At 40.5% G+C, this 18,786-nt stretch overlaps 1 protein-coding gene across 2 annotated transcripts in view; it reads left to right on the top strand.

The window, feature by feature from the left end:
* The window catches only part of LOC124796368 (nitric oxide synthase-interacting protein homolog), a 69,242-nt gene that overhangs the window by 42,657 nt on the left and 7,799 nt on the right, over positions 1-18,786 (top strand). For both annotated transcript variants that reach the window (XM_047260530.1, XM_047260529.1), the window contains 2 exons: positions 3,183-3,288; positions 16,217-16,338. In XM_047260530.1, coding sequence (XP_047116486.1) covers positions 3,183-3,288; positions 16,217-16,338 — 228 coding nt within the window. The remainder of the gene's footprint in view (positions 1-3,182; positions 3,289-16,216; positions 16,339-18,786) is intronic.

The following is an 18,786-nucleotide window of genomic DNA, read 5'->3' as shown; positions in this document are numbered from 1 at the left end:
TAGAAAGAAGGATCCTTTATTGTATGATTATATGATAGCGGAACAAACACTGGTAGCAGTTACTTCTGTAAAATATCTGGGAGTATGCGTGCGGAACGATTTGAAGTGGAATGATCATATAAAATTAATTGTTGGTAAGGCGGGTACCAGGTTGAGATTCATTGGGAGAGTCCTTAGAAAATGTAGTCCATCAACAAAGGAGGTGGCTTACAAAACACTCATTCGACCTATACTTGAGTATTGCTCATCAGTGTGGGATCCATACCAGATCGGGTTGACGGAGGAGATAGAGAAGATCCAAAGAAGAGCGGCGCGTTTCGTCACAGGGTTATTTGGTAACCGTGAAAGCGTTACGGAGATGTTTAACGAACTCAAATGGCAGACTCTGCAAGAGAGGCGCTCTGCATCGTGGTGTAGATTGCTCGCCAGGTTTCGAGAGGGTGCGTTTCTGGATGAGGTATCGAATATATTGCTTCCCCCAACTTATACCTCCCGAGGAGATCACGAATGTAAAATTAGAGAGATTAGAGCGCGCACAGAGGCTTTCAGTCATTCGTTCTTCCCGTGAACCATACGCGACTGGAACAGGAAGGGGAGGTAATGACAGTGGCACGTAAAGTGCCCTCCGCCACACACCGTTGGGTGGCTTGCGGAGTATAAATGTAGATGTAGATGTAGATCATGAGTGTCATGAGTAAAAGAAGCCATTTACCCAAGTCTTCAGAAAATTTTATCATTAGTTGTCAGACCCTTGTCATGACTGTTCCTCAAATACACTCCTGGAAATGGAAAAAAGAACACATTGACACCGGTGTGTCAGACCCACCATACTTGCTCCGGACACTGCGAGAGGGCTGTACAAGCAATGATCACACGCACGGCACAGCGGACGCACCAGGAACCGCGGTGTTGGCCGTCGAATGGCGCTAGCTGCGCAGCATTTGTGCACTGCTGCCGTCAGTGTCAGCCAGTTTGCCGTGGCATACGGAGCTCCATCGCAGTCTTTAACACTGGTAGCATGCCGCGACAGCGTGGACGTGAACCGTATGTGCAGTTGACGGACTTTGAGCGAGGGCGTGTAGTGGGCATGCGGGAGGCCGGGTGGACGTACCGCCGAATTGCTCAACACGTGGGGCGTGAGGTCTCCACAGTACATCGATGTTGTCGCCAGTGGTCGGCGGAAGGTGCACGTGCCCGTCGACCTGGGACCGGACCGCAGCGACGCACGGATGCACGCCAAGACCGTAGGATCCTACGCAGTGCCGCAGGGGACCGCACTGCCACTTCCCAGCAAATTAGGGACACTGTTGCTCGTGGGGTATCGGCGAGGACCATTCGCAACCGTCTCCATGAAGCTGGGCTACGGTCCCGCACACCGTTAGGCCGTCTTCCGCTCACGCCCCAACATCATGCAGCCCGCCTCCAGTGGTGTCGCGACAGGCGTGAATGGAGGGACGAATGGAGACGTGTCGTGTTCAGCGATGAGAGTCGCTTCTGCCTTGGTCCCAATGATGGTCGTATGCGTGTTTGGCGCCGTGCAGGTGAGCGCCACAATCAGGACTGCATACGACCGAGGCACACAGGGCCAACACCCGGCATCATGGTGTGGGGAGCGATCTCCTACACTGGCCGTACACCACTGGTGATCGTCGAGGGGACACTGAATAGTGCACGGTACATCCAAACCGTCATCGAACCCATCGTTCTACCATTCCTAGACCGGCAAGGTAACTTGCTGTTCCAACAGGACAATGCACGTCCGCATGTTTCCCGTGCCACCCAGCGTGCTCTAGAAGGTGTAAGTCAACTACCCTGGCCAGCAAGATCTCCGGATCTGTCCCCCATTGAGCATGTTTTGGACTGGATGAAGCGTCGTCTCACGCGATCTGCACGTCCAGCACGAACGCTGGTCCAACTGAGGCGCCAGGTGGAAATGGCATGGCAAGCCGTTCCACAGGACTACATCCAGCATCTCTACGATCGTCTCCATGGGAGAATAGCAGCCTGCATTGCTGCGAAAGGTGGATATACACTGTACTAGTGCCGACATTGTGCATGCTCTGTTGCCTGTGTCTATGTGCCTGTGGTTCTGTCAGTGTGATCATGTGATGTATCTGACCCCAGGAATATGTCAATAAAGTTTCCCCTCCCTGGGACAATGAATTCACGGTGTTCTTATTTCAATTTCCAGGAGTGTAGAAATGCTTCAAATTGCTGGACGTTATAAAAATTGGACTGAATGCTGGTTGGCAGTAGGTAACCTCCTCTTATAAGTTACATGTTCTGATTTCTTGTTTGTATGATTAATTATGCTTTTTATGCAATAAATTTAAAAGAAACCATGTTCTGCAATCATTGTTAGCACAGCACAAGGCAGTGAGGGCAGTTTTGTTGTATGGGGAATGTTTTTATGGAATTCACTGGAACCATTAAATCATCAGGAAGGCATTTTGACTGATTTGGTGATGCATTCCTTCTCAGAGATCCTGGTTATTGGTTCGCAATTATTGCTTGTCTGAAGGCAAATGAAACTGATTGGCAAGATAATGTACCTTGTTACTTTGCTATAGTTCAGTTGGCATAAATTGATCCTTGAAAATTGCAGTGGGCCGGGCGTAACATCTTTGTGGGTCACCTCAATCAATAATGTAAAGCGATTTTGTAAACGTGTCATTGGCAATATCTCAGTGTTGTCATAACTCCGTAGATGGCTACTGTTTTCGCCCACAGTCGTTTCTGAGCTGTCGGGGAACCTTCCTTCATTGTCTTGACTATAGAAGTATTTGTAAATGGCTGGAAGAACACTGTTGTTACATCAGAAATTCTTTTGTCTTAGATTCCCGCAAATCTTAACCCAGTTAGATATCTGTGCCCTACTCCCCGCCCTCTGCCACATATCCTTCAGTGGCTTTCGGAAGCTCCAGGCAGTGTGACTCCATTGTGCCTGGTTGAAATTGTGTGGTTACAAAGAATTGCTGATCAGGATACTTGGAGGGGGCTATAATAAAATTCAGCAGTGTAGACATATTGGCTACATGTGTACTGCATTTTGAACTCTGATCTGTCCTGAATTAGCCTGTGTAATAAAGATGTACAAAATTGCATAAAATGTCAGTAGTGACATTTAAAACTATCCTCCTCTGGAGTTTTGATTATACCTCATTTTGTTTCCCTTGTTGCAGACTGAATTAGCAGAAATTGCTGCAGCAGAGAAAGATTCGAAACTGAATAGTTTCATAAAAACTGAGAAGAATATAGTCAGCACACCAGTGACTGCATTCAAATCTGGTAACAATAACTTTTTCCTCAGTTCAATAAATTATGTGTAACCTACTAATATTGCTGTTGATGTGCTTTTATTATACAGGGTGACTCAGGAGGAAAGGTACACATCTTTGAGGGGTGATAGTATTAGTGATTCTGAACAAAAAACTTCATATGGTCATTTGCCCTATTCCGAATGGTTTCCAAGGTAGATCACATTTAATATCGCTTTTGTATGTTTTTCTTGAATAACTCGAAAACAGCACCCTCCAGCAAAAACTTTTCTCAGTACAAAATTAAACTGTATTAGATTTCCAACAAAAAAGGTCCTATTCATTTTTTTCTCTAGAACTAATGGTTTGTGTGAAGAGAGTGTGAAAATGTTGAAAAACTCGTTTGACGCACATGTGCTGTAGCTTAGGTAGTTTGTTTTTGTAGGGCAATTTGAGGTAGTTTCCCAACTTGATAGACCACAAGTGTCCCGTATCAAACTGTTTGTCTCAACTTGCTACCTCAATATGCTACGTGAAATTGGCCTACAAAAACTACATAAGCTACAGCTAATGCACGTCGTGCCAGTTTTTTAACATTCTCGCACTCTCTTTGCACATACCATTAGTTCTAGAGAAAAAAATGAATAGGACCTTTTTGTAAGAAATTTGATATAGTTTAATTTTGTACTGTGACCCGTTTTTGCTGGAGGGTGCTGTTTTCGAGTTATTCAAGAAAAACGTACAAAAGTGATATTATGTATTCTATCTCGGAAACCATTTGGAATAGGGCATACATCCATATGAAGTTCTTTGTTCAGAATCACTAATACTATGTGCCCTCAAAACTTGTATCTTTCCTCCTGACTCGCCCTGTATTTATTCAGAAATAGAAAATGTTTGTAGTTTTCTTTTGAGATTTTTATCTGAAATATATCAGATTAAAGCTTTGCAGCAATTGTTGAGTCTATTTTTCTGCTTCTGGCATTTTAATCCCACAATATAAGAGAATAATTCTTCATAAATTGAGTTAATCATTGTAGCTCGTAGAGTGATATGTAGCAAGTGAATTAAAATAGACTATAAAAAAGTGAAAATGTGTTACAACACTGTGTGAAGTAGAAGAAAATGACTACTGTATACTGAATAACACTAAAAATGAATTACATAAAAATAATACCTAACTAGTTCTTATGGTGAATGTCAATATTAACTGTGCAAATCACCGGCCATTGAAGGACACCATGGAAAAGACTTGGCTGTCAATGTACATGTGAACATCAGGGTTTATGGGTTTTGAGTCCAGGTTTTAGGTTTGTGAGTTTATTTCCTATTGGCATTATATATGAAACTGCCATGAAATCCATAAAAACCACCCAAAGCGGAAATCAATAATTTTTTATGCTACCAATGTGGATTTGCCAGTATTATACTCTGGTCTGACAAAGTAAATGAATGTGATGACGAGTTGGAATATCTTGCAAATGTTATCCTTCCCATTGCAGGACATTCCATTCCTTGCACTTCTTCCTTACTGAGCCATGTCCCAGTCCCTTGGTGGACTGAGGCATGTTAAGACATCGTTCGCACGCAAAGATGTGCTCTCCATGTTTGTAACTGTCAAAATGGCAAATTGCATTCATCATAAACGGTTGTGTGCACAATATTGTCGTATTCTTCAGGATAGCAAAAAAGGTAGCTGGATTTCCTTTACTAGTTAGTTCTTTTAACAGTTCCACTCCCTCTTCTGTCATGTGGGCCAATCTGCAACAGCTCTCGGGGACCAAGGTCCATTCCCCAATTTTTGGCCTGACAGTAGCAGATGATGTCATAGTGGACCCTATTTCTATCTCCAACACCTTGGGCCACCATTTTGTGAAGATTTTGAGCTCCTTCCACTATCACCCTGCCTTTCTCCATTGGAATAATGAGTGCTACAATGCCACCTTCACTATGAAGGAGCTAGATCACACTCTCACTTCATCCTGATTATCCACAACAGGGCCAGATGATGATCACATTCAGATGTTGCAACACCTTTCTCTTGTGGGCCAGCACTCCTTCGTACGTACAACCACATCGGGGCAGTGGGCGCATTTCCCAGATGCTGGTGTGAAGCCACTGTCATACTCATACCTAAGCCCGGTAAGCACAAACACCTTCCTTCTATCTATCACCCCATTTCTCTCACCTGCTGTGTTTGCAAGGGGATGGAACACAGGATTCATGCCAGGTTAACATGGTGGCTTGACTCTCAGAATTTACTAACCATTGCGCAGTGTGCGCCATTCTGCAGTTGACCACCTCTTCACTTTGTCCACCCATGTTAAGAGTGATTTTCTGTGGAAATCCCAGACTGTGGCCATGTTCTTCAGTTTGGAGAAAGCGTATGACACCTGCTGGAGGACTGGTATCCTCCGTACTTTCTGCATGGTGGGCTTCCGTGACTGCGTGCCTTGATTCCTTCAGGAATTTTTAAAAGAGTTTTCAAGGTATGTGTGGGTTCTGCCTTGTCAGACACTTCCATCCATTAAAACTATGTGCTGCAGGATTCCGTCCTGAGCGTCGTCTTCTTTGCTACGCCATTAATCCTAGAAATGGCCTGTCTCCCGACGGGCGTCTCATTGAGCGGCGTCCTCAGCGTTGTTTTGATCATCTTTACTCGTAGAGCATCGATGGTGGCCTTCATTTTTCCACTGACAAAACCATTTGTATGAATTTATGGCGGTGCAATTGGTTTCTTCCACTTACATCTTGGACCTGTTGCCCTTCTGTTTGTTGAAACTACGAAATTCCTGGGGCTCATGCTCAATAGGTAACTTTCTTGGTCCTCTCACGTGTCTTACGTGGTGGCCTGATGTATGTGGTTCCTCAGTGTCCTACGTGTCCTCTGTGATACTTCCGGGGGAGCAGTTTGAACCACTCTCCTCCGTTTGTACTGGTCCTTTGTCCGTTCGAAACTTGACTATGGGTCTTTTGTTTCTGCATCTGCACATCCGTCCCTCTTACTCCTATTCACCATCATGGCATCTGTTGGGCCACTGGCGCCTTTTACACTAGCCCAGTAGAGAGTCTGTATGCAGCTGCTGAACTACCGCTGTCCTGCCGCTGTAACTTTCTCCTCAGCAGATATGCATGCCTTCTGTCTGCCATGCATGGCCACCCATCCTATGCCTCCTTATTCGATGACTCTGATCCCCACTTTGGGGCGCATCCCTCTTCTCTGTTACCTCCTGGGGCTCACGTTCAGCTCTTGCTACGGCAACTTAACTTCACACTACCTGCAACTTTCTCTGTGGGTGTAAACCCTTCACCACCTTGGTTTCATGCAGTGGTTCGTGTTGACATTGGCCTTCATTCTCTTCCTAAGGCCACTACTTGAGCTTCGCTCTATCACTTTATGTTTCGTGACTTCCCATGGAACTTCACGATAGTACCTTTGTGTACACTGATGGTTTTTGGACTGACCGTGGTGTTTGATGTGCCTTCGTCATTGGTACCAACATTTTTCGGTATTGGCTTCTGGAACACTACTGTTTACTGCAGAGCTTTTCGTCCTGTATCAGGCCATGCAGTACATTTGGCGACACAGGCCGTCCAATTGTGTTATCTGCTCTGATTCTCTCAGAGCCCTTCAAAGCCTGTGTGTGCTGCACTCCGTCCATCCCTTAGTGCAACAGATCCAGAAAATATGTCACTTGCTCACTGTTGATGGAGCCACTGTGATGTTTATGTGGTTTCCTGGTCATGTCAGTTTGCCAGGAAACGAGACTGCTGACGCTCAGCCCACTTGTTCTTACATTCCCTCCGATGATCTCTTTGTTTCCATCTGTCAGCCGATGACGTCACTTTGGCATCACCACTGGTCCTCCCTTCATGGGAACGAGCTCCGGGTTATTCGGGTTATTAAGCACCTCCTGGCAGCTTAGACAACCTCCTCTCTGCCCTTTCGCCATGAGGATATCATTTGAGCTAGCTTGCATATTGGGCACTGTCTTTTTAGTCATCACCAATTGTTAAAGGGTGCTCCCCCACCACTTTGTACTCATTACTCTCAACCTCTGACGGCCCACCATTTCCTGATGGAATGCCCCTTTTTTTTAACTGCTTACATACCTGTTGTGTTTGCCTTCTGAATTATCAGTTGTTTTAGTGAATGACAAGTGGGCTGTCAATCACATTTTACTTTTTATCTGTCTTAGCAATATGGCGAAGGACATTTAATTTTTAGTTCACGACCTCCATTTCTCTATAGACTTTTCTCTACATCTCAGTTTTTAACTGTCTTCTCTTCCGTAGATTTGTATTAACATGTAGTCATTTTTAACTCCTCTCTTTGTCTTCGTGTTCTAAAGTTCTGTCGTGGGTGCATATGACCCTAGCTGTTTTTGTGCCCTAAAACGAAACAAAACAGTAAATGGACACATCCAAGACTTAGAAAAATTGAGACACTGTGGGTCTGTATTATCTGGGAAGTAACTGAGATCTTATCACCGATCTCAAGAAACTACTTTAAATTGGTGCTGCTGTTTTACTGTTGACAGTCAGTTTTGAAGCAGTCCTTTTTTTAAGAACCTGTTAGCAGACATATCAATGTAAACTTTGTGAATGAGTGGCCACAAGTGAAACTATCTACAACAGACTCGTCCAGAACCTCTTGGTGAGCATGCCATGAAATATCACAGTAAAGCATGGAGACTTAGCCTATCAAACACATGTGGCAACATATGCTGTTCCCCACTCTACCAGGCACACTGTACATGAGATAGTATATGCATTGAATTCATTTTTCTTATCTTTTAGTGTAGTATGTGTGCCAGCTACTAGTTTGTATGATAACGTGTTTCCTTAGTTATGATTTGATCCAATTTTTTATTTGTTTACCACACAGCCAAAACCTTAACAAAATTTTAAATCTCTTATGCAAACAGGATTTGGAAGAATGCATCAATTGAATAGGTGAATGAGTGGGCGCCTCTCTCTCTCTCTCTCTCTCTCTCTCTCTCTCTCTCTCTCTCTCTCTCTAAGTACTGTGGATAGTCATACATATGCAAGACATGTACTGGAACCTCAGCTTTGTGTATTGTCTCCTGATAAATCTTACCCAAAATACTTGACTCCTTAATTTTATAAATGTTTTTTTATGTGTAGTGTGACTCCAAAGCTTTTTCTCCATTCCTTTTTTTTATGTGAAATGGACATTAGTTGTTTATTGTGTGTAACCATTTATAATGGTTTGTGCATTGCTTTATGGGACAGAGATAACAAACCATCCTGTTATTTGGCAAGTGTGAAAATTGCCCTAAAAATTACTCAGGCATAGGCCTACTCAGGGCCAGTTTAAGGAATTTGCTCCCCCCTGTCTGCATTTTTTAGTAGAATTTAATTTAATTTTATTCACATTTTCTATAATTTTCATGATTATACATGACTAGCTAAGTGCCAGTTGCTTTACTCACGTAAATGGTGTGGTGTGCACATTTTTTATTCTTTTTTAACTAAATTTTGGTGTTGTTCACAAATTGTAAACTCATCTAAACGTTTCACACTAATGAAGGTCACATGAGCATGGTCTCCCCCAAATATACTTCTGACCAAAAAAAAAAAAAATACTGATAGCTGTAGTCGGACATCTTTGTTAATCCTGCTTTATGAGCTCCTGTGGTAATATATCCATAGAAACTTTCATTCCCTAACACACATTTCTTTAGAAGTAAAATACCAATTTTCATAGATTTAGTTTTAGAAATGTTTTAAAAAAACAAAATATTTTTAAAAACACTGAAACACATCTTTTCAAGAACACAGAAACTTTTTTTTTTTTTTTTTTTAATTTCTGACTGAAAAGCCAAATACAGATTTCTTAGAAAGATTTATTTTAAAAAAATGGCCACAATTTTACCCTTTAGGGGTTGAATTTCAAAAAATACTGATCGATGTATTTTTCTTATTTGTGACTGAGAAACCAAATACTAATTTTCGTAGTTCTAGCTTCAAAATACTCTTAATCATAAAATGTTTCCAAAAAACCTTTCATCCCACATTTCACCCCTTTAGGGGTGGGATTTCAACAAATCCCTAATTAAATGATGCCTACTGTATAAAATAACATCCTCTCCTAATCTCAACTTTCTATCCTCAGAGGTTTGACCCGAACATTTTCCTGCTCACCCATCACGTTTTTTGGTGAAATTGTATGTGTTAGCACATGTCCCCAGTGAACACAGGTGAAGTTTAACTTTTATTGAAACAATACTGTTCGAGATATAGTTGCTTGTTTGATTCCTTGCGTGAATTTGTGCAAAGCTAGCATGAATTTCTGTTGACTTTGAGGTGTTGTGTGGAACAATAATTTGCTGAAAGAAATGAAATTTGGCCATCTTGTACAACTTCATGTCCTCGTAAGAAAAATAATGACATTAATTTTACGAGCCATATTTATTCAGGAAATTTCAGACAAAATCACCAGAAAGAATCAACATCCAAAAAATTTCAAAGTTTGGCTTCTTATATTTTAGGGACTGAAGGTATGATGAACGTGGAACTAATAACACAAGATTCTCAAATACAAAGTATCATTCATGTACCACTTTTCAACTCTGAATAAATGTAGTCTAAACTTGAAGATTTTGTAAAAAGGACAAAAATGCAGGCAGCGGGCTACATTGCAGCAACCCATTGCCCATGTTTCATTGCATGTGATTTCTGTTTTTTAATTCACAAGTAATATATCACTATATTGTTTTGATCCATGGTGACTTTGTCACTACCAATTCCAGAACATGAACCAGAAACCCCATCGCCATAGACGCCACATCGATCGATAACTGAGCAATACTAGGCACAGATGGCTTCCTTCATCTAGGTACCCAAGCCTGTCATTTCATTTCTTAATTTAGGATCCAAAGCCTTGTTGCGGTACCTGTCTGATTACAAGTTATTTTGTAAGTACCTTTTCTCCAATTCTCAAATCTGTAGGAGTATCTCTCATAGGTGGCAGTCAGAAAGTATTATCAGTTTTGATTTTAAAAACTTCTGAATATTGCAAAATTATTAATATATCAAGCAGAACAAAATGATGCACTGATGAAACAAGACCTCGTTTCCATGCGTTCCTTGAGTATCATCATCTGAATCATTTTCTACAAAAAGAACAGCAGAAAGTGGCTCAAAAATTTTAAAAAATGTAAACCACAATGTTGAGAAGATTAAAATCAAAACTGACATTGCTGTTTGCTTGCCGTCTATGGGAGATACTCCAACAGATTTGAGAAGAGGAGGTAAAAATAAAACAACGGAAAATCCAGGATGGAATTTAACAGTATTATGAAAAGAGAAGTTGTTACCATATAGGGGAGATGCTGAGTCGCAGATAGGCACAACAAAATGACTGTCACAAATAAAACTTTCAGCCATTAAGGCCTTAGTCAACAACACACACACGTGTGTACAAATGCAACTCACACACACACACACACACACACACACACACGACTGCAGTCTCAGCCAACTGAAACCTCACTGCAAGTAGCTGCACCAGTGCATGATGGGAGTGGTGGCTGGGTGGGGGTAGGGAGGAAGCTGGGATGGGGAGGGGGAGGGACAGTATGGTGGGAATGGCGGACAGTGAAGTGTTGAAGTGCTGCAGGTTACACGGAGGGCAGGGTAGAGATAGGGTAGGGGGTGGGAAGTGGTGGCAAAGGAGAGAAGTAAAAAGACTGAGTGTGATCGTGGAATGACGACTATATAGTGCTGGAATGGGAACATGGAAGGGCTGGATAGCTGAGGACAGTGATTAACTTCATTAGTCGCTGTGTGAGTGGCATTTGTGTGTGTGTGTGTGTGTGTGTGTGTGTGTGTGTGTGTGTGTGTGTGTGTGTGTGTGTGTGTGTGTGTGTGTGTGTTTAAACATGTTGTTTTGAATGAAACTGCTTTTGAAGCTTTCATGGAAAACAATGTTTGTGAAAGAAGTGTCAAATATTCCCTTTTTTCAACTTCTCACAAAACTTGTCTTTTTCTGTTAATTCGTAGGTTATTGAAAAATAGTAGGTAAATGAAATTTTGCATTCCACATCCTTCTGCTACTGACCGATCATGTATTAAGTTTAATGTCAAGCATATGTTTAAGCTATGAGATATAAGAATCTGTAGCAACTTCTGTGGTTTTTTTCATGCTGCAGTTTTCATGCCCAACTTTGATTCAAATTGCTTCGCATTGTTAGCCCATGTTGGATAATCAAATAAACTTTTTGTCGTTTAAAATCTTAGTCTTCGTAATGAGTCCTGTTGTAAAATCTTAAATTTTGCCCTTCATTTGTTCAGTACTGGAAAGAGGTACATTAATGAAACTTTATTTTGAGAACGTTCTATTGTAGGGTTACTACATGCCAAGTTTTTTTTAAATAGTGATTTTGCCCAAAATTTTCTGGCTGAATAGTATTGTAATATTATTTTTATTATTACTGTTAAGAGAAAACATAGAGTTGTACAAGACGTCCACCAGAAATTCATGCTAACTCTGCGCAAAGTCACGTATTTAATCGAACAAGTGACTATTTCTCAACCAGTATTGCTTTGACAAATGTTAAACTTTACCAATGTTTATTGGGGACATGTGTGAATGTTCACACAAAATTTCAATAGAAGTGTTGATGGCAGAGTAGGAAGGCCTAGGTGAGTTGACCCGTACATAATATCTCCGTTACCCAGCCCCCATCTTGGATGTAGATACGATGGTGCTGCTGCCCCGGCTAGATTGCCAGTTGGGTTTACTGGATTAAAGGCGTGCATTTATGCATTAAAATAAGAACCAAAAATATATGGATAAATGAATGAACCTGTACCTAAAACCAACACAAAGTAGGGCTGGAAGAAACAGGAATTTAACAATTTATTAGACATTACAGTAATACTAAACAAATTCTGAATTCATTTAGTTGTGTCTGTTACAGTAAATTACTAAATATTTTTTCCAATTGTTTCATACAGCATGTTCTTGCATCTGTCAAAACAGTTTTCACATTTGGAAAAGTCCCCTCTGTGCCACATTATGAAGTTGTTGTTGCATTCTTGAAAAATAAGTCCGTAATCACAATGTGTGATACAGAGCTTTTCTTCAACTCCAAAATTTAACAGCAAGCATGTATATGGCAATTCAGTAATATATTTAAAAAAAGTACGTACAATCTTCTATATGTTGGTACGAAATCGTATCTCTCTGGCAGTTCCTCACTGATTGCTTTGAAATTATGTCACAACATTGCGTTCACACATGCAGGTTTTTATACATGTCTTTTGTAATATATGTAATATATAAACATGTATTTAATATATGAAAGGGAAATGTTATCACCAAAAATCTTGAAAATTTCTTGACCGATTTACTGTAAGTTTTTATACAGTACTCTAATGAACATTTGGTCGGGCATAGGCTATATATTTATATACAGTCTCTCTCTCTCTCTCTCTCTCTCTCTCTCTCTCTCTCTCTCTCTCTCTCTCTCTGTGGGTGGGTGGATGGGTCATGTCTAATTGCATACCTTCTTGTTGTACTGCTTTATTGACTCTGTTGGCATGGCAAAGGACACAATGCCATATCACAGCACACAAAGAAAAAATGAATTTTGTGATCTCTTTAAAGAGACTACATGTTTCACTGACATACACTGGATCATTTTTGCAAGTGTTCTTTAACTCTGCTAAAGCAAATATTGCATTATTAAGCTCCAATCTCAAACCTGAACACTGCCAATCATAGCTCCCATGTTTTATCACACAGTGGCTTCAGAGCTGAGTTAACATGGATCTTGAGTGTTTCTCGCACTTCATATACGTAGAAAATGATGTGAACAATTTCTAACTATGCCAAAAACATGTAGCACAATTACAGATTTTTTAACTGCATCACTAACAACAGAGTTCAAACTATAAGCACAGCAAAGGATGTCATGAGCTCTTGGGTTTTCTTCAATGGTATGAGCTTCAGTACCATTCTTCTTATCCTTCATGTTGCTTCTGTTGTCATAAGATTGTCCTTGACAGTGTGCAAGTGGTACATCAAGATTATGTAGTAAGTGAAACAACAATTCTGAGAGACCTTTTTTAGTTGTGTCACTTCAAAAACAAAAAGATATTCCATTATGACTGGTTTGGAAAACACATCTACCACTCTTAAAATCATGCTTAAATCTGGAGTAGAGTCCAGTATTATTGAATAATATTTATTTTTGAATATGGTTTCTTCATGGTTGATACAGTCTCATCAGAAAGTACAGTAATGGTTTCATTTTGTATTCCCTTACTTAAGTAAGTAACCTATCTTCCAAGTTTGCCATATGATTAATATGATCATTTAATATGAGACTGAACTTGGCCATAAATTTTACTTGCCCTGAAAAGTTTCCATTACCTGGATTCCCCAACATTTTATGCTTGCTTCTTAATGGAACATACTATGGAAAATAATCTTAACAAAACCGATCTCTATCTCTTTTCTTCCTGATCAGTTTGATATTCATTTGCCTAATCCATTAATTTTGAGTTGCCTATGAAAGCTCTTTCCACTTGCACTTTTCAATAATATGGTTTCAGCACAATTCATGTTTAGAGAGACTTTTTGACAAGCTTTGCCAATCTATTAAACCATTTCTTGTGAGAGAGAGCTAGCACTCCAACAGCTTGAACAAGATCGGTACATAGTATCTTTTGTTCGAAAATATAGAGTGCTCACTTAATGTTTTGTCGTTTGAAAGATGACAGAAGCAATGAAAAACAGTAAAACACCTTCTTGTCTCACTATCCATCTTCCTTAATTGCTCTTATCTTAAAATTATCATTTATAATATCAGGCTAGATTCCTGGATTCTTAAGATCATCGACAACTTGAAGGCCATTATTTTCCTTAGATGAATTTCTTTCTTCTTGGTGAAGTTGACCTGTTGCATTTCGTTCCACAGTAACACTATTACAAGCTATCTCTGCTAGTTGAATAGTTAAATCAGCCATTAGTTCCTGCTTGCACAAACATATGATTGCTCGGCATTATCAACTGATGAAACTTTATTAACGCTACATTCTTTCACATCACACTTCGCTTTCACAGAAACACTGTTCATTCAGTTTAAAAATTTATTTAATGAAACCTTTTACCACGTCTGCTCTTTTAGGATGTGGCCACTACATTTTCTATTTTTGGCGCCTGAGGAGTGCTTATACAATCTTGCATAAAACAGTTAAGAGGTTCGTATAGCACCCAACACAGATTGTCTTTGTGGTTTATGCCTGACTGGTTTGCTGAACCAAGATACCGAAAACATTAGGACCTTTTACACGACCTCACCCGGTCTGTGGCTTAGTAGTGGGAATTCCAAAGCACTTGCCACTTGGCGATGACTGAGGTGTATCACTGTGGGCTCCCTGTCAGTCTTGGCCTACAAATGGCACTTTGTCTAAGCATTGTAGTAAAAAAGGCGTACCAAGCTGGTCAGTGACATCAAACGTTTTTGGTATTTCCACACACACCACTGGTGACTGGGAGAGAAATGGAAATCTGCATTGTTAGTAGTTCATGTGAAGAATGATGGCTGTGTTATTCCCCAAAGCTGTCTGGTTTAAGAAAAAGTGGAATTAACAATAAAAGTGTTCTTGACAGCAGGAAATGTGAATGCAGCCCATTAATGTTCTAAATTTGAAGTCCCCCCCCCCCTCGTGTAAGGGGGACAAGTGCGTACCATCACGTTTCCGACTTGGATAAAGGTCGCATTGTAGCCTCTCACGATTGCGGTTTATCGTATCGCAAGATCCAATGACTGTTGGCAGAATATGGAATCGGTGGGTTCAGGAGGGTAATACGGAATGCCGTGCAGGATCCCAATGGCCTCGTATCAGTAGCAGTCGAGATGACAGGCATCTTATCCGCATGGCTGTAACACATCGTGCAGCCACGTCTCGATCCCTGAGTCAACAGATGGGGACGTCTCCAGGACAACCACCATCTGCATGAACAGTTCGACGACGTTTGCAGGCAGGAAACCAGGAAACCAGACTGTTCGTTAAGTAATTACAAATTTTGAAAGGTATCGTGGTAGAACCCCATGGAGCTTGAGTTCCCTTTGATAGCATTTCCTGTGGTAACTTGAAACTGGCCCTGTCTATACCAACTGATATTTAACTGACACCTGCATTTTGTTCATGTTTACCTCCCCTGCGTATCTTGTAAGGTATTGTGCTGCATGATTAAGTTATACTTCCTGATAATTTCGTTAAATTTTTGAAATATTAACTTTTCCTCTTTTCAGTATTACCTCATTACATGATCATTACCCACATTTTGTCCTCGTCTTCCCTTATACTGTTATTTTCTCTCTCTCTCTCTCTCTCTCTCTCTCTCTCTCTCTCTCTCTCTCCCCCTCCCCACCTCCTCTCTCCCATATTTGTTTTCTTTATCTTTGTTTCCTCTTGTGCTCATTGATATCTTTGAATGTGGCTCGCTTTTTGAACTGAAGCTTTTGTGTGCTGAATCTTGTTTAGCGAGATATTTTATTCCATTCTGTACTTTAACAGCTGAATTTTTGTTTCTATTATTTATTCTCTCTTACTGCCATCAAACATCATTCATAGTCTTAAAACTAGCATTTCAGTACTCTGTTCTTCTTTTTTTTAACTTTAAAAACTTCTGTTTCTTTGAGTTGTATGTATTAGAGATTGGTAAAAAGACAATCGTCTTTGCCTCATATCATGTTAACTGAAGGGAATGCTATTCAAATCAAATAGAAGTTTAAATTGTACGTTTTACTGACTTAATTTCCAGTTATGCAGCTAAACTATTTCTATTGCATGATTAATAGAACTTCAAACAGTTAAAAATTCTGTCAATTCACCCAAAAAAATCCCTCTTGGAAGTAAAGTTCATGACTATGTTGCTAAGTCTTTGTTAAAAATATTCTCTCTTCGTTTTCTTCTAGATACAAAAAACAATGACAAGCCGTCAGTGTCCAACATGACAGAAGGACGTGACAAACACCTACCAAGTTTTTGGATACCTTCAAAGACTCCAGAAGCCAAAGAAACCACATTAAAGAAGCCTGTGAGTTATACCTTGTATATTCAATGTGAAATCAGTAAATATAGTTCCGGAAAACGTAAAAGTACGGTATGTTCAGTGTCATGTGGCACCTTCAGTTGCAGCTACTGGAAATGGAGGAATGACTAATATTCACTTGATAACTGACAGCCTTAACTAAGAAACAGTACTGTGTGGTGCCATTAAAGCAGCCATTGTTGAATCCTGTGTTTGTTAGTTCCTAAGTTACTTCTCCTTTCTTAAAAGTGCATATCACACTTGTATGCTATATTCACTGCTTTTCCCCTGAAAAGTCTCTGAGTGGGTTGTGACTTGTTTCTTTCTGCGTGAATAATCCCTCCTTCCCCCCTTTCCTACACACACAGAGGAAAGTGCGAGGCTGTAGCAGATACACTATAGTTACTTCAGTACTTAAAATAAGTGAAATATGTATGAGGGTCAGTCAGAAAAGTAACGCCTCCTTTTTTTTATTTTTTGCAGTAAAAGTAAATGCCATATAGGACAACAGCTACAACATACAAAAATGATTTGTCACTTTTCTGTATAATCAAAATCTGTGGCCACAGGTTGGTTTTTATTTCTCTCCCACTCTGAAACAAGACCCTGTAAATATTGGCAATAAACAGTGTGGTCCTGCTTCTGAAGTCACTGGTATAAGGCCTCCACAAATCAAGAATAATGCCTGTGATCCACTGTGCTACATGCTATCACCAAGGATTTTGTTTTCTCGCTTCACTTAGAAGACAACACCTCATTTCAAGTTTTAGATACTTATGGATGTGATGGAAAGCTAGTAATCTTTTGTTCTGTTACATTGATTTATCTTAAATGATTGATAGAGAGAGAGAGAGAGAGAGAGAGAGAGAGAGAGAGAGAGAGAGAGAGTTGGGGGGTTTAAGGTTAAACCGATCATCATAGAACTTCGCATGACATAAAAGGGAAGATCCATCTCCTAGGATACAATCAGTTAATGTATGTGTGAGGTGCTACAAATTAGATCAGTTCTGAAGTAAAAACTGTAAAGAGTTAAATATTATGTATAAAATGTAATGTTTTCTGTGAGGCATACCTGACTGAGATGATGTGGCTAGTGAAGGCAGATATCCATGCTATTAGCTCTCATACTGCCCTACGTCACAATCACGCGATTTGTGTATCTGCGCTTAGTGTCTTGCATTCAGTCTGCTAGCTGGGGCACTTTTTCCTGTGCTGCTGGAGTTGCCTATCTGAATATTTCTGGACCACTGGCAACAGCAACTGCCGCTAGTTTGAAATTTTCAGACAAGATTTTGGAATTGTTTGCTTGATTATTGACTCGAATGCTCCAATGAAAGATTTTGCCTCCTCCTTGCTTGATTATTGCTGCAAGGAAATTTAATACTGCATTGTTTGCTATTCTTGAATGATACGCCGTTCATATATATACTTCATATACAGGGTGTACATAAAGTCCGGGAACACTTTCAATTATTTATTGCACAAGAACTAAACATTGTACAAATGTCATCCATATTGCATTTTGAAGAGAAACTCGGAAAGGTTTTTTTTAAAACATTCGATATGTGAACCATTAGTGACACGGCAGATGTCAATACGGTGATCGAATTCTTGCCATATCCGTCCCAGCCTGGCATTGTCGACTGTGGCAGTCACTTACCGTATTCTCTCCTGGAGCTCTGCTACATCACGTGGACCAGATCTTTAATGTGTCCCTACAGAAGAAAGTCACATGAAGTGAGATCTGGTGATCGGGGGGCCATTTCATGAAATAGCTGTCGTTTTCCGCAGCATGGCACCTGCACTTGCCATGTTTGTGACTAGCGCTGACTATTGGCAAATTACCAAACTACACTGTGGTGGTATGCAAGAAAAAAAATTTTCAGGGTTTCTCTTCAAAATGACATATATGTGATACCTGTACAGTGTTTGGTTCTTGTGAAATAAATAATTGAAAGTGTTCCCAGACTTTATGTACACCCTGTATTGTCCATCAACAAATACTGAGGTGACAAAAGTCCTAATTACTTCTCAGACCTCCTTTTCGCAGTGCAGTGCTGCAACTCAACATGGCATGGACTCAACAAGTCATAGGAAGTTCCCTGCAGAAATACTGACCCATTTTGCCTCTATAACTGCCCATAATTGGGAAAGTGTTGTTGGTGCAGGATTTTGTGCAAGAACTAATCTGTCGAATATGTCGCATAAATTTTTGATGGGATTCATGTCGGATGATATGGGTGGCCAGATTGTTTGCACGAATTATCTAGAATTTTCTTCAAACAATTCACGAACAGTTGTGGCCTGGTGACATGGCATATTGTCAACATAAAAATTCCATTGTTGTCTGGAAACATGAATTCCATTAAGGCTGCAAATGGTCTCAAAGTAGCCAAACATAACCATTTCCAGCCAATTATTGGTTCAGCTGGACCAGAGGACCTACTCCATTTC

Source organism: Schistocerca piceifrons, chromosome 4 (genome assembly GCF_021461385.2).
Source record: "Schistocerca piceifrons isolate TAMUIC-IGC-003096 chromosome 4, iqSchPice1.1, whole genome shotgun sequence".
In the NCBI taxonomy this organism is placed as follows: domain Eukaryota; kingdom Metazoa; phylum Arthropoda; class Insecta; order Orthoptera; family Acrididae; genus Schistocerca; species Schistocerca piceifrons.
The sequence above is the reverse complement of the archived record's forward strand: the minus strand, read 5'-3'. Positions and strand labels throughout refer to the sequence as shown.